At 29.8% G+C, this 17,489-nt stretch overlaps 1 protein-coding gene across 1 annotated transcript; it reads right to left on the minus strand.

Annotated features, from left to right (window-relative positions):
* Window positions 1-2,229: 2,229 nt before the first annotated feature.
* On the minus strand, window positions 2,230-17,150 carry LOC129918764 (protein commissureless 2). The gene is made up of 2 exons (XM_055999476.1): window positions 16,417-17,150; window positions 2,230-3,240 (listed from the first exon to the last, which is right to left on the minus strand). Exons 1-2 carry the CDS (start codon window positions 16,982-16,984, stop codon window positions 2,606-2,608), a joined length of 1,203 nt encoding a protein of 400 aa, XP_055855451.1. The 5' UTR covers window positions 16,985-17,150; the 3' UTR covers window positions 2,230-2,605.
* Between the last annotated feature and the right edge of the window lie 339 nt (window positions 17,151-17,489).

Consider the following 17,489-nt stretch of genomic DNA (forward strand, 5'->3'; position numbering starts at 1 on the left):
GCAGACCTATCTTTCTATATGTTTTTGGGACCGCTGAATCCGATTTTCAAGTCCGTTTTGCCCGGTCACCCTTCAGTTTTGAGAAAAATGCAAAAAACTCCAAAAAAGTCATAAAAATTCAAACAAAATGCACTCACAGCTCAAAACTGGAGGGTGATGGGGCCAAACGGACTTCAAATTCGGATTCAGCGTGCCCAAAAACATATAGAAAGATAGGTCTGGTTTCTGGTTCATGACACTTTTTTTTTTTTGTGTGCCGGTGTAATCGACGCAAAGTCGTAGGTACCCCTTCTTTAACTTATGTAGGTAAACTTATTTCCTACTCGATGTTTTAGTTAGAATACCAGTTTTTTCCAAATATACAGGCCTATTCTGCTATTCGATTCACGTGAATCGAAAGGTTTTCTTCCTTTACAACGTCAACATGGTTTTGAAAAACCGATAAAATTCGAAGGCAAATTGTTTCCGTCCGTTTTAAAAATTCTAACGAAAAATAAAATTCACGACTGGATCGCACGAACTTGCTCTTAGAGATAAAGTTGCTTACATTTTTAAGACCTTTTATATAGAAATTTGGAAAATGTAGGTAGATAAAAAAAATTTTAAAAATATTAAAAAAAATTAAATTCGTTTAAAAAAAAAAAAATAAAATTAAATCTTAAATCAAATTGCCCTCTAAAACAAGTATGCAGTTTTGATTGATATATTAAGATGCATTTTTAGAAAAAAAATTTTCAAAATCGTTAGAGCCGTTTTTTTAAAAACTAATTTTTTTATAAATAATTTTTTGGAAAAAAGTTTTAAAATAAAATTGGTATGCCATTTTGTAGAAATCACTAATTAACATCTAAAAACAAAATTTCAAAAAAATTCAATGTCCCGATTTCGAAAACTTGATTTTGGGAGCGGGTCATAATTCTGCTTGTCAAAATTCTGTACGACAAAATTCTGTGGGGTCAAAATACTGTAATACCATAATTCTGTACGTCATTATACTGTAAATACAAAATTCTGTACGTCAAAATACTGTATAAACAAAATACTGACATGCAAAATTCTGTTTTGTAAAATTCTGTACGGCAAAATACTGTATATCAAAATTCTGTAAAAATGCTGTAAAAAAATATCGTTTTGATAATGTAAAAAAGTGCGCGCGCACTTTTTTACATTATCAAAACGATATTTTTTTACAGCATTTTTACAGAATTTTGATTTACAGAATTTTGATGTACAGAATTTTGAAATACAGTATTTTGACCAACCAGAATTTTGCTATACAGAATTTTGACTTTCAGAATTTTGTTCCTACAGCATTTTGCACATACAGAATTTTGACATACAGTATTTTGGCATACAGTATTTTGAATACAGAATTTTGCAACATACAGAATTTCGACCCCAACCCCTTGATTTTGCAAAAAAAAGATTTCAAAATTTTTTTAAAAATCCAAAAATTATTTTTTTGGAAATTTGTTTTTTGGTTTATATTTAAATTGTATAAATGCTTCCTCAAAAAAAGTTTCGTTGAAATTGAATTAGCAGTTTTGGAGATAATCGGATTTGAAAAAAAAACGGTTCTATGGCAGGTACTGTTAATAATGATTTTCAAAAAAATTCTTTTTTCATTAGAAGATAGACCTTGTCTTAAAACTAACACTTGAATTTTTTAAACAAAATCGTTGGAGTCTTTTTTGAGAAATGTCAACTTTACTAAAATCGTTATATGACAAGTACCGTTATTTTTGGTCCAAAAAAATTAATTCAAACTCCTCCATATCATGAGGAGTATTAAAAACATCAACATTACTGCCCGAATTTATTTCATCAAAATCATTCAAATTGAAATTGATATTAAGACGCCTCATCCACATTCTTCCTAACAAGAATCCAGAGAATGTCGAAAATTTTGCTGTTTTTGTTTCTGCATTTTTGATTTTGACACAATTTCGACCGGATTAATAACTTTAAGACTTCAAAACTGGGGAATAAAATGGATTTAGCCCATAGTGTGATCCATTTTTTCAGAGAAAAATTAATTTATCCACTCACCTTCTCACTTTTCTTTAGTGAAAAATGTATTCTCCTCTCCATAGCTCATAATTTTAATTTAAACAAGAAATTTAATATTTAATTTTAATAAATTTTATTTTAAGTTTTTTTTTTTTAACTTACTGTAAATTTACAGAAAATTAGATAATTTCAGTCTATTAACACTGGAATACTACAATTTTATTTTGTATAAAACTAAAATTAGTTAACATTACTTTTTTTTTTACTTAACTAAAATATTCTCTAAAATTGTATCAAAAATATTTTATTTAAAAATTTCTTATTATCTAAATAACAAAAATAAATAAATATTTCATTACAATCACAGCTTTTTTAAGCAAACAAACAAAGTAAAAACACAACATACAACAAAGAATAATTATTTAAAAAAACATAGCAAAATGCAGAAACAATATTTTCATTAGCTTGTTTATAAGGATCACAAAAGGTGTTTTTTCTATCCTGATTTCAGTTTTTTTTTTTTTGTGAGGATAGTTAAAACGTCAGTCGATTTTCAGTTCTTCTTTAAAATAGACAATCTTTTTCATCTCTTGTTCTATTTTTTCTCAGAAAGTAGAACTTTCGTTGTATCATCCTCAGACCATGTCTGGCTTGATACTGGTGGTGATTTTATCACACATGACGTCAACGTTGTATCGGATGTATCACTCACTTGTTGTTGTTGTTGTTGTTGCTGGTGTACTTGCTGTGGCTGACAACCCATCGCTTCTTCATAGCTTGGTATCGTATACTGTTGCAATGCCAAACGAGGTACTACAATATTTTGACACTTGACATTCTCTGTCATGGGTATCGTTGTTGCCATCGTCGTCGTTACTCCACCACCAATTGATGGTGATTGTGGTATTGTTGCTTCACTTGTTGTTGTTGTTGTTGTTGTTGTTGTTGCTGTAACTTCCTGAACCTTCGACATTGACAAAAGTGACTCCTTCTCGTTCACCATGAATGCACCGAACAATGCCGATGGATAGACAATTAAACAGGAGCCATTTCCATTCATGATGTTGTTGCCACTCGTGTTGCGGCCAGTTGTAGTTTGCTGCATTAATTCCAAAGCTGCCTCATACGATGGTAGACCAGAGACCAAAGTATATTCTGGAACTGGGTCATCGTTATCAGGATTCAGTTTAACTGATTCGATATCTTGTGTCTGACGGAGGTTATGGCGATCTGAAAAAGAAAAAAAAAATTTGTGGTTAGTTTAAGATTGGATTTTCAGGATATTTGAGAGTTTTTAAAGGTTTTGAGGATTTTTGTGGTCAAAATAAGACTTGAGAGATGAGTTACTACCTTTTCTTGAGAAATAGAAATCAATTTTAATTAAATATTCATGAATCATGACCAATTTCACAAGAAAATCAAAAGTTGTTTTGAAAGAGAGAAACCATAGAAAAGCTACAAAATCTCAAATTTCACTTCGTCATAAAATTATTCATAACCCAATAAATCACAAAATTGAGACAAATTATTAGATGATATTCTATTCATAACATCACAAAAGTTTCCCCCATAAAAACAACAAATCACTTGCAATGAAAATGCATGCAAAACAAACTAAATTATCATAAAATAAACAAACTAGGTGAAAGTACGCAACCATGTGGAACCCCATGCAAATGCTAGAACGAATGAACAATAGCAGTTCATTTGTTGAACTTTCTTATGGTTCACTGATATTATTTGCATATGAAAAGGAAAATTTAAGAAAAAATTAAAAGTATCTCAAGTCAAGGTGACTGAATATCTAAAACTTTTTAGAAAAAGTATCTAACAAAACAATAACAAAAATAATTTATTAGGATTTTTCTTTATGATTTTTTTTTTTTTGTTTTCAAAACTTACACACACCCTGATTGCTTTTGTCTGATTATGAATGACTTATTGTTTGTTATTTTTGTTTTTTGCTTCGGTATCCGCAAAGGCACGTTAAAACTTCCGCGTTTCATCTATAAGATACTTTTAAATCTTTCAAAATGCATCACAAATGTCGTAATGCATTATTGAAAATTGTGCAATATTCTCTCTTCTCGAATTTGTGTGTTTGTTTTAGAGTAAATCGATCTTTTGGATGTCATTTTGCTTTTATTTGTTTTGTTTTTTTTTTTTTTTATAATTGTTCATTGTTTGTTTATATTTTAACTGCCTCTTTAGAGAATACTCATCATAAACAAGTTGAGTTGTATCGTAATTTTCAGTTTGTGAGTTGAATTTTAAAAAAATTAACACAAATATTGACAGAATTCAAATGAGCCTTTTGTCCGAGGCAGCAGTAGACTCTGAAAATAGATTTTAAACCTCCCCTCCTTGCCCCTGTTACCCCTATATAACATTCATCAATTCGCGTAAATCGTGCGCCATAATGATGTTGATGAATTACATTTAGAATTCCCGGATTCACAATGTTTTCTAAATGATTTTATGGGTATGAGGGTATAAATCAATTGATTACCCCCTTTTGCCCCCTCCTCCCCTATTCATACACAGTATTTTCGAGGAATAATGTTTGATTTAAACAAATAAACGCACAACAAAGTCGTGTTTATTGATTTATCGAAATTGGTTCGTTTTTAACATTTGGATACTAATTACAACACATCACAGCGTCATATAGAGTTAAAACCCCAGACAAACTTGCTTTATAAATACAAAACTAATGGTCAGTCAGGTTATAGATAGATATAAAAGTTACTGTGACTGGTAACTTTGTTGTGGATGATTTTGTGTGAATTAAAATTTCGAAAAAAAAAATATCTAAAATTAGCATATGAATTTTTGGGTAGAAAAAGATCCTTTTTCTCTGATATGCAAATGTGTCAGTTTTGTATCTGAAAGTTTTAATCAACAATTCAGGTGAGGGTTTTTGTGTATCTGACCACTGTTAACCCTACCATTTTACATCAAAATTAAGGTTTTTTATTTTTAAATTTGCCTTAAATTGACCAAAAGATACTTTTGTATCTTTGTATCTTTTTGTTAGATCTCGACTGTTTTGTGTCGTTTTAAAAGGGATTTTTGTGTATAATCTTGATTAGGGAAAATTCAGTGGCAATAGAGGTCTATTCTAATTTAATTTATACAAGACACGCACTTTAGAACGATGTGTGTGGGTTTTATGAGAGGTTTTGTATCTTTTTTGAACTTCCAAATATTTAACAAAAAAAGAAAAAGGAAGGAAATTACAACAGGTAGCTATATGATAAGGTTTTCCAGGCACTTCTTGTTTAAAAGGATGAAATTATTGAGGGAACAAGTTTTAAATTGATGTCCCGACATGCATTAGTGGCATACAGGAACACAGTCAAGTACTTTTTTTTTTGTCAGGGGTTAAAATACTAATAAAAGGTCGAAATGTAATTTTTTTGTATCTATTTTTGCTGGTTTTTTGAACTTTTTTTCAAAGTCAAGTGCGTTAGTGCCCTGTCACTGAATTTGTTCTTCTATAGAAAAAGAAGATAAAATAAATTTGTTTTGTTGTATTTTTCTGTTTTTTATGATTTTGACCTAGACCTGGAAAATTAGTCAGCAAACATATTTTTCTTTTTGGGATGTGAAGTGATAAGAGAGTTTTTAGTTTTTTTTTTATGTCTTCTTTAAGAAGATTAGGTTAAAATACGAGTATTTGAATTTTTTTTTTAAGGCTATTTAAGTTGATCGTGAAATTTGTTTTGTGATGCCCTTGGATATAATATATAGGAATAAAGAATCAACAAACTATTGACATGAAATAAATGGGGCATTTAAAATTAGACAGTACATAAGAGATAGTGACAAAAATTTTAAGATTTGAAAAATTATATATGGGCACGTTTTTCTTAACAAATTAATGACCATGAAGTAAATTTTTGAGGAGAGATAAGAGAAGATGAATTTATTTGATTGTTGAAAAACTTGATATTTCTGGTCAAACTGACTTAAACCTTATAACTAAGTAACCTTTGACATTGGATATTACTTAAGATCAATTTTGATTGACTAGAAATGATATACTTTAGAGCTAAAGCGATAAAATAAAAAATTTCTTTAAAAAAATTCAAAAATTGTACTTTTATTTCACGACTTGACTTTGATTTTTCAGGATTATCGTTCTGATTATCTATTTCTATATCGTTGTTATGAATTTAGTTTTAAAGGTAATTGAATTTGCTATAATTTGAGTGTAAATTTTTTTTTTGTAGGCCTCATAGTTTCTGAAGAAAATGAGTTTAAAGTTATATTTTTTTTTTTAAGCTTGACAATATTTTGTTGTTATGTTTTTTATCTTTAAGTATATTCTTATGGCTAAATATCTAAGACGTTCCTCATCTTTCCCTCCTCAATTTATTCTCTACCAAGGGCTTCACTTTCAAAAAACACAGACAAAATCAGGAGATACCCCTTTTTAGTCTACAAGGCTACAATTGTAAAGTGTCAAGTTCAATGCATTTTTATTTTTGAAAATTCAATATTGATACAGAATGATTTTCAAATTTTTTGTTTGTTTTTAATTGTACTTTTTCGTTTCAAGAAGGAAAGACAAAAGAACTTTATGGGCTTTTATTCTTAACACCCTTTTAAAAATATGAGAAAAGTTATGTCCACATTATTTCTTAAGTAATATTTTCTATATTTATTTAAGACCATTTGAATAATTGCATTGCAAAATAATTTTAAATCAAACAAAAAATTCATTCAAATAGAATATTTTTATTACCTATGCAATCTGGAATTTCCCTTATAGACGTCAGTTTTATGCAAATAAACTTAATACAGTTGACAGCACTTAACAAATATTATAGAAAAAATGTAAATAAATACAAAGTTCTAACTGCTGGTTGCATATAGAGTTATTTTCATGCAATATTTGTCTTTTTTTCTTTTCGAGTTTCAAGGTGTTTATTAAAATGTCAATGCACTTAGGAAATACCAAGTCAATCATTTTTATCTTAGTCAAGAATAAAGAAATGACAACAACGCAGCACAATAAGTCAGACTGAATCTTAAAATAGGTTTCCAGTCTTTCCTGAAATCGAGTTTCGTTGGGCGCCATTTAAATATTTTTTTCTAGGTTTTAGTTAAGAAATGCTTAAAAAATGGTGTGATAAGACGTAAAATGCGTATTCTGAATGAAACCAAATAAGTTTCAAGCCTAAATCAGTCTTTTTTTGGGGCGCGATTGAAATAAGTAGTTCGTAGTTGGGCGCCAGTTAAGAAAAATCTTTAAAAAATTGGAAAAAAATTGCAAATTGATAAAAGACTGCGTTTAAAGTCAAAAATCATCTTTACAAAGCTTTCTTAAGCTAAAATTCCAGTTTAAGTTGAATTTGATCTTTGTTGGGCGCCAGTTAAATATTTATTTCTTGCTTATATTAAGTAATTCTTATAAAATTCCGATGAAAAGACCTTCGAAACGTATCCCAAAGTTAATGTTTTATATTTTTAAGGAAATTCAATCCTTTTTGGGCAACTAATTAAATCCTTAGTTGGGCGCCAGTTAAGAAAAAACCTTGGAAATTGAAAAAAACGATGCATTTCAACAAAATCACTATTTATTTACATAAATTTGATAGCATGTAAGAAGATTGTATCATATTAAAACTTGAAGACACCCAGAAACAGCTATTTTTAAAACCCAGCGACCTTATCATCGATACAAGTATTAAATACTCAATGATTCGTATTTAAATTGATATCTCTTGACTACCTCTCATCATCAATTCAATATTTAACCTCCCTTCAACTTATGGATAATGTTTTCCATTCGAATAAACAAAACAAAATAAAAAAAAAAAAAACATTCAGGGACTTAAGGTTAGGTTTTTTAATTGATTTTAAAGAGTCACGTACTCTCACTCTAACTACATTAATCACCTTCATTCGATACTTATAATATTTTTTAATTTTTTTTTATCTCTGAACAAAAATAAAATTTTTAACTGGGTCAACATAATGAAAAAAAAATAAAACAAGTCAATAGGTGGACATACGCAATCTGTTAATCTTGATAAAAGTCCCATAAAAGTGCATAAAAATAGTGTTTTATGGGGTTCAAAGTAATACAATAGAGCTGATGATTTAGAGGTCATCGAGCCAATGTTTTTATATTTTTTAATCAAATCCATCTAAAGTATAAATTTGCAAAATTTATTAAAAAAAAAAAGTTGCAAAAGATTAGATAATCATAAAAGAGTCACAGACACTTTTTCCAGTTATGAGTCAATACTCTATAAAAATATAAAAGTTCCCACAACGAAGAAGAAAAAAAAAAGATAAATAAATTATATTATTAACAGAAAATGACGAATGGTTACAATAAATTTTTTTATATTGAAATTGAAAGGTAAACGAACCATAATAAAAGCTTCCTATCTACCTACTTCATCATCAACTTTGCCAACTCGCAGTTCATCACAAAAATTTCACTTTCGATTTTTTTTTTATTTTTGAATATAAAAATGCGTTCTTTTTTTCATTGTTAACTTTTATTTATTTTTTCCTTTTTTTTTGTCTTTTATAACTTTCACCCATTTTTAATATAATATTTTCAGACCTTCAACCAAGCAGCAAAAGATTAAGATAAAAAAAGATACAAGTTGTTTGTATTTAAAAAAAAAAAAAAAAAAACGTAGTAGAATAAAATTTTTTTTTTTCTGTTTGTTTATTATTTTTTTTGTTTATTTGTTTGTTTGATTTGATTATATGGAGCGCGCAATAAAATTGATTTTATTATTTTAGTCTGATGGTGGTCTGTCTCTGTCATCTTGACATAAATGTAATCCATTTTTTTTTATTTATCAACTCTCTCAGTCATATAGAAATAAAACCATTTTTTTAGACATTTTACTATCACAAACGGCCACTGGCAGCAGCAGCTAGCAATGATGTCACATTTGTTGATTAATTGCCATGTATAAATAAATATATATTTTTGCGATTCTATATTGTATACGCAGAACTATATACATATTTATTTATTTTTGCACGTACACCAATCATTTTGAATGACTTTTTTGAGCTTGATAATGATTGTTATTGTGATTTAATCTCGTTTTAAATTTAGTTCAGATAATACAATTTTTTTTATTCACAATCGATTTAAATAAACTTCACTTCGAAGGGGGGGTTAATCGATATTGTTTATTTATTTTATTTGTTTTTAAAATATGAATTTTAGATATTGATAAAAGATTAAAAATTTACATAATTGTGAATAATTTTGCTGTTGTAATTTTGATTTTAAATTAATTTGTTTTATACTTTACTATTTAATAAAACTATTTTAACGATGTGAAGGATTTAGTGGTTTTGCATAGTAACCCAAATAAAAATTTATTTAAAAGTCATTCAACTTAAAATTGAATATATTTTTTAAATTTATTTTAATCTCTTGATTATTGTGAATCATTTTTAAGCTTCTTGTTTTAGGAAAGTTTAAAGAAATAATTTGTTTTGTTATTAGTGACGATCACTCTATGAATTCAGTGTGTGTATTTAGCAGAAGAGCTGAACGAAGAACGGTTACATTTGACCTATATAAATGATAGTTTTTATTAAGTGGCTAGTTCACAGTACTAACTTTTTATGCAGAAAATTATTAAATTTATTTTTTCCCTTATACGTTATACCGGGCACTGTAACAACTCTGAAATTTAAGGCAATTGCATTCAAAGCACTAACTTATTTGAATAGAGAACAGAAATTATATTCACAATGAATTAATTTCATTCATTGCGAATATAATTTCTCTTCCAGGGAAACAAATTGATATTTTTCACTATCTGCTTAAAGTTTCTAAATGTAGCAATTTATTAGGTACTACTGTCCTTGTTCTTTATATTTTGTGAGGTCTGGATTATTATGACTAGTTCACAGTAAAATTTTATATGGTTTTCCCTACCCCTTAACAAAATCTTAAACTATACTGAAAAGACACTATCATTAAGAAATATACTAGGGACACCAAATTTAATCATAGAAAAATTCTGCTCAGTTCATAATTAAAAACCTATTAGTTATTCACAATGAATAAAGATGAAGACAAAAAAGAAGAAGTTATTGATATTCAAGTACAGACTCTTTGAATAGCTCCGAATCGTTGAATTATTAGGTCTTTATCAATCAAGACTTAACAAACTTTCCTGATAAATATATTTACTCATCTGATCTGAAATCAAGATTAGGTCACAATGGTAAGTAGTGAATTTGATTAAATTATAAATTAAATGCATTGAAAAATTTGTTGGAGAAAGAAAAAAACTTTTAAATTATCCAAACAGTGTCACAAAATTCATGAGATAAAAATTGAAAAGTTGGCCCTAAGTTGATTTTGCCACCCAGTGTGTTAAGGGCCTTTTTTTCCATCCATAATGCCATGTTTTATGACCGCAAAGTGTGTATTTTATAGATTTCAATTCTTTTACAAAAAAACCCACACGTTTATAATTTTGATCAATAAAATATATTTTATATTTAAATTGGTCATTTAATAAGTCTTAGGTGCGGTTTGCCCTTTTATACTACAAAGTTCACAGTGGTCTCAGGGGCGTATACAGGTTTGCTTCTTGGGGGGGGTCATGCCAATTTTTTTTTTTTTTTCAAAAGTTTTGATAGCAGGCATAAACCTGAAAATGGGCTTTTTGAATTATTAAACATTAAAATTTGTGCGTCTTGCATTTCGAATCGAAAAGTTCCGAATGTAGTTCTAAAAGTAACCAAACAAAAACGTTATGAGATTCGTTTAAGTTTAGCGTTAAGCCTTAAAGCCTAGAACGCTGCTGATGTGAAACGAAATTTTTCGTCGGTCTCCACGAGGACAACGAAATGCTTGCGAAAACTGGACCGAAAAATACTCAAAAATTGCAAAACATAAATGAAAAAAAAGCAAACACGCATCGCAGAAAGACATGCAATGACAAAATGAACAACAAAAACAAACAAAAAACTCAAAATGTCATTTTTCCACACACAATGAATGTCCCCGGCAATTGTTTGTGTGCGAAAAAGAAGTTTAGACTTTCAATTTCGTTGTGCCGAACAGCGTACTACAGAACGAAAAGTTGAACGAAATTTTCGGGTTACCATTTTGTTGTTTCATTTTTGTATGGGATTTTTCGTTTCTTATCAGCAGCGTACTAGGCTTTAATTTTGACCAATTGAGGCTATCCTCTCCTAAAAATAAAATGTACTATACGAGTACTTCGATTGAATAATTTGCCTTAAAACAACTGTTCATTGTTTTCCGCTAGCCCAGAAAGTTAAAATAAAAATCGTTTTTACTTAATAACAGTTTTTAACTTTTGAATTAAAAGTCTTCCTAACCTCAGGCAAACGCATCGCAAAGTTTTGTAAAAAAAATTGCATTTGAAAATATATTTGTTTTTTTTTAATTTTGTTTTAAAATTGTATGGGAATTTAAAATACCTCTATTAAAATAGTAAAGACAAAAAGAATAATTTTGGCGATATTTTGGGATTCGTCCGTTTTCAGGTATTAATCAGCGGCTTACAATATAAAAAACATTCAGTTGTATTTATTAGATTAAGCCCTGCTTTTTCAATTGTCAGATAGACTATCAGAAGAATAAATGTCACTATAAAAAAAAACTTTTATTCCTAGGAATAAGCTCTAACTTAGGTTTATCTAACTATTCAAAAAATTAGCCCTAAGTGATATTTAATAATAATATTTAAATTGCCTTAGATAAGGTTGCTTACATTGCTTCAAAAAATGCAACAGATCTAGCAAATTTAGTATGTACAAAATACTGTTATATTCTGTAAGCAAACAAAATTAACCAAATTTTATCAGACGAATGTATTGAACTGGAACATTGCAAAAAACTAAAATGATTTGAGAAATGACATCCTTCTTTAACATTTTGCCGATGACGAATTTTATCAACAGAATTGACCTCCACACAGCAAGGCCACGGAAAGCTTTCCTATTTAAAACATATTTTATTCACTTCATCATATAAAAAAATAGAAGATATGGCTGCTTCTTTTATTTGCTGGTAAGCAGTGTCTTGCCCTTAAGATATTATTTTTGTGTACCTACCAGATTCAATTTCTTTTAAAAAGCTTTGAATATAATACTTATCCGGATTTTGTTTCCATACAAAACTCTATAGCACAGCTCAACTAATATTATCGAACGAATCAAAATAATCCTAATCCAGCATAGCGTTCGCTAAAAATATGACCACATCCCCAAAATAATATGGTAAAATAGTTTGTTTGAATACCAAAAATTTTTTTTACTTTTAATTTTCGTTCATGTTCTAAAACTTCAACATTTTGAAAATAATCTTACTCAAGAGATTTCAGTATCACATAACAAACTCTTTTTTAAGTTCTGAGTTCTTGGGGGGGGTCATGACCCCGTAACCCCCCCCTTGTATACGCCGTTGAGTGGTCTCTCGATCAGTATATTCGTTCACGTTTTTGAATTAATTTAAATTTAATGATGAAAGATTATGCAAGCATTTAAGCGTGCCACAAATAAATAGAATATTAAACAGGTAATTCTTGGAAGATTTAACATCATTCTTGTAATATCAATTTGCATGATCAAGTTGTCATTTTTGGAATAAAAAATATACTCAAGATCGTAGCTTTTTTTAGTTCACAATGGGACTTTTTAATTTTTTCAGACTTTCTTTATGAAAACAACTTATCTTTTGTTGAACTAAAGGATTAAATTTTGAAGATCACTACTTGAGAAAAATCTATTTTTTTTTCAATAATAAGATCGTTAAAATCGATTTGTGTAAAAATTGATTTTTTTTTTTTTTATAATTAACGCGCACTAAAGGGAGTTAAATACCCTTAATATGTTAAACACAGTGCGAGCTTCAGGAAAATAGGGAGGGATTTAAAAGGAGAAACCGATGCACATTAGTTTTAAAGCTCTGGACATTAAAATGGCAGGGAAAAACAGAGGCGGGTAATATATTCCACATTCGTGTGGTGCGGCTAAAGAAAGAATCTCTGTATTTGACGGTACGTCCGAAGTTGGGCTCAAGGGTAAACTGATGAGCATTCCTAGAAGCGCGAGTATTACGGTTAAATTTTTTCAGGGGAGGAATGCAACTAGCTATTTCATCTGAACATTGTTTATAAAAATAGCGATAAAACAAGGAGAGACATGACACATTACGTCGGTGGTCTAGGGACGCAATTGTCTCAGTTATCGATCTATCATCTATCATTTTGAAAGCACGTTTTTGTATTCTGTCCAAGAAACTCAAATATGTTATCGGAGCACCTGCCCAGATGTGACAATTGTATTCAAGTTTTGGTCGAATGTAAGCTTTATAGATTACAGCTAGATCAGAAGATGAGAAGAATTTCTTGCATCTTCGGAGAAAACCTAAACATTTCGCAGCGTTTTTGGCGACATCGAATATGTGTTCGTTCCACAGAAGGTGGTTTGTTACACTCATACCGAGAATGGAAAGTTTCTCAGTTTCCTCGATGCAAGTGCCACTCATTGATAGTGGCATGGGTGGAAGGTTCCGTTTTAATGATAGTAAGCAGCATTGTGTTTTTGATGCATTAAATTCTACACGATTTCTTATTCCCCATTGAACAATGCTGTCAAGGTCAGAATTTAATGAGCTTATCATATTTTGTCGTTGAAAATCCACATCCGAAGGACATGGGTGTGAATCTTCAAACGAATATGAAAAGCTGAGGGTACTATCATCTGCGAAACAATTTAATGGATTAGAAGTTTCAGAGAGCAAATCATTAATGAAAATGAGAAAGAGTGTCGGAGACAAAACGGAGCCCTGGGGCACACCAGCGTTTATTTTGTGGGTTTCAGACTTGAAACCATCCAATACGACTTGTATTGAACGGCCCGAAAGGTTATTTCTAATCCAATGAAGAAGAGAATCATCGATACCGAATGCATGCATTTTCGATAAGAGAGCTTGATGCCAAACTCTATCAAATGCCTTTGAAATATCAAGCGCAATAATCTTGCTTTCTCCAAAACGATGCAAAGATTTGTTCCACTGTTCGGTGAGATATACCATCAGATCACCAGTGGACCTATTGCTACGAAAGCCGTACTGCCGGTCATTAAGAAGCTTCCGTTCTTCAAGATATTTCTTGAGCTGGAAATTAATCAGCGTTTCCATGACCTTGGAAAGAAGGGACGTGAGTGCAATTGGTCGATAGTTGGAGGGTGAGGAGGATGTTTAGTAAGATTATAGACACTAGATTATAGAACAATGTACACAAAAGATCGATTGAAGATCGAACTATGTAAGACAATATCACTTGAAAATGTCTAAATTCTGGGGAAAATTAAAAAAAAAACTTTCAATGGATGAAAATTACACAGAAAAGACTCAAAAAATAGTTCACTTAACTTTCTTGTACAACATTGGAGATCACTTCGTCAGAGATCGATTACTGAAGATCACTTAATTTATCAATACACTTTCTCGCATATAATTCTTACGAACCTGCTCACATATCATATTTCAATATTCTTATCTTCTGTTGTTAAAAAATCTTATTAATTCTATAAACAAGTGCGAAGATCACTTAAAAGTAAACAGCTAATGAAGATCAGTTTTAAATAATATGTGATGTAAGGTTCAATTTATAAGGGTGTTTAAATTGCATAAACAACAAATTTGTACAAAATACAGGTCGTTTAAATGCAAGTCAATAAGTGAGGATCTCTTCACTAGGCTCACAAATGAAGATCACTTCCAATTTTTAGTATTTCAATTGAAGTTCTGAGACTCTTTAAGTTAAGATTAAAACAAATTCATACACAAAGCACTAGTCATTTAAGGGTAAATAAATAAATAAGGTTTTCTTCAAGTTCCACAATTGAAGATCACTTCTAATTAATGAAAGGTTTTCTAGGGAATATTTTGTAAGGCTGTGCAAAAAAGATCATTAACAAATTCGGACACTTTTAATCAATGAAATGTTTAAAAACAGATCACAAACAACTGAAGATCACTATCAGTAAATGCTTTGAATTCCAAAAAGTAAATTTAAAAAATTGGTTCTTTGTCCAAGTTAGTAACAGAAGATCACTTCTAACTTCAATGTTCTTGTATATTCTGATTTAGAAATTGTTAGATTGTTTTGATAATGATCACAACAAAAGATCACAACAGATAAACATTGATCTATATGTAGATAACTTTAAAGTAAAAAACTGAAGATCACATTCTGGAGTGGAAATTGTAGAGCTAAATTAAGGATCACTTAAAGGTTAATGGCTGAAGATCACTACCAAAATAAATTGTTAATTTTGTAGTAGAATGTGTAAATATTTATCATTAAATATCACAGAACAAGATCGCAATGAATTAATCAAAATTGATCGCTAAGTTGAAGACCATCTTGGATTAAATAGCTGAAGATCGCTCTAGAGTGCAAAATTTTGACACTATTCCAACAAAGAACACAAGACAATATCCAATTTTTTTTTTCAAAAACCAAGACCATTTAACTGAAGATAATCGAATTAAAAAAAAATAATGAAGATCATTGATAGCTTATTTATTCACAGCGTTAAGCATTTTAAAATTATAAGAGTATTTTGATCATGCTTAAATCATAATTGAAGATCACATTTTCATTATTTTTTAATATTTTAGTAAGAGTGATCTTACTTAAAAAAAATTCATTAAACAACAAGATCTTCACTTTATATCTTTCGATCATTGGCTTTATTTCGGTCATCGATCTTAAAAATTGAAGATCATTCAAAAAATTAAGATTTTCTTACAAAAAAAGAAAACAAAACAACACTGTGATCATCTTCAACAAAAAAAAAGAAAAGAAAAATATTCCGATTAAACAGATAAGTTGTGCAAAGCAAAACAATCATCTCAAATCCAAACAAACTGTCACTTAATTACAATCTTCCTCCATATTATTTTAATAAACAGAAGTATCTTCATAATTTGTTTGTATATTTCATCAAAACAAGTGCATCTTCCACAGATACAACAAATATCTTGACTATTTACTGACCTAAATTCGTTCACAAATAGTTAAATATAGTGAAGAACTGTCAAAACTGAAGTAATCAATCTTCTTTATTGATATTAGAAGCTTGTCAAAACGTATCTTGAATAATATTCTGACAAAACAATAAAGTTCAATAGCCGATATATTATTATCAATCTTAATAACAAAAACACAAAAGTATCTATCTACTTGAACTTGTATCTTTTATATATTATATATTTTGTTGTCTTCAATTATTCAGCTAATCTCAAGGTTTTATTTACTCAAGTTTCTTCACTGTGTAGTATCTCATCTCTCTCTTTAATTTTTAGATTAATTCAAAAAAAATAAAAGAAAAACAAACATAAAAATGATTACTTACAATTCCTCTTCCATTGTCTAAATTGATGATACAAAAAGCACGAACAAATGCAAAACACCATCGAAATTATTATCAACGTCAAAACAATTCCAATCCATATTTCATTCATAAATTTGTCATATTCCAATTGTTGTTGTAATTCATTAGCGGCTGCATTTGTAGTCGCCGAAGTTCCAAAATCAGCTGAATCTATTACAATATGATTCCGTAAGATATCCATTGTATTACTAACAGATGAAGATGCAATATCACTATTTGATACACTACGAATACTATGACTAACACCGGTAGATGGCGCACTATTCGAACCACCGCCAAAACCAAATAGCGTTTCACCGATTTTTTGAAAAAATTGATTACCCACTACGACCGCCGTTGTCGTTGGTCGATTAATAGGTAAGTCTTGAAATGAAGTGATGGTAGCTTTGCCGGTTCCGTTTAATATCTGAACCGATCGTGCTGCCGAATTGTCAGACTCTGATGGGTTATTAAAGAAATGTGCAGCAAATGTATCTAAATTCATGTTTAGTGGTAAATCGAGTGTTAATTCACGATCAAGTCTTTCCATATAAAGAAGGTACACTATTGACACACAATCTAAGTGTAATGATGGTTGTGGTTTTGAGAGGTTTTTTTTTTAAACGATCTTGAATCTGGAACTCACGATAGATACAAATATATTTTATTTTTATGGAGCGATTGGCTATAAAAAGATTACTTCGTCCGGTGTGTACGAGGTCTGATTGTTAACTAAATGGAATTTCAAATTGCTTGTGAGAGAGTAGGTCTCAGAGTTTCAGTAGAGTATCTCGTTTTTGTAGTCTTTTGTTGTATTCAGACTGAGACAGTCTTTGTGGAGGTAACCGGGTCGGCTACGATGCAAGATCAGTAAGATAGATAGGCAGGTAGCTCAAAAAAAAAGTATCTTGAGTGTTTCCATTTTGAGTGGTTTTTTTCTACTCTCTCATAAAAATATAATCTTACCGGCACAGTGATAATGAATTTGTTGTTCTCTGCCTTTTCTTGATCATTTTTTTTTTTTTCAGATGACAATGTAAAGTGATCATGTATCA

This window comes from Episyrphus balteatus, chromosome 4, assembly GCF_945859705.1.
Source record: "Episyrphus balteatus chromosome 4, idEpiBalt1.1, whole genome shotgun sequence".
In the NCBI taxonomy this organism is placed as follows: domain Eukaryota; kingdom Metazoa; phylum Arthropoda; class Insecta; order Diptera; family Syrphidae; genus Episyrphus; species Episyrphus balteatus.

Bases quoted from the DNA above. Each gene is read 5' to 3' on its own strand.
- LOC129918764 (XM_055999476.1), bottom strand. From the start codon at position 16,984: ATGGAAAGACTTGATCGTGAATTAACACTCGATTTACCACTAAACATG. The intron at 3,241-16,416 runs GTAAGTAATCAT...TTTCTTTTTCAG, and splicing joins TAGACAATGGAAGAGGAATT to ATCGCCATAACCTCCGTCAG.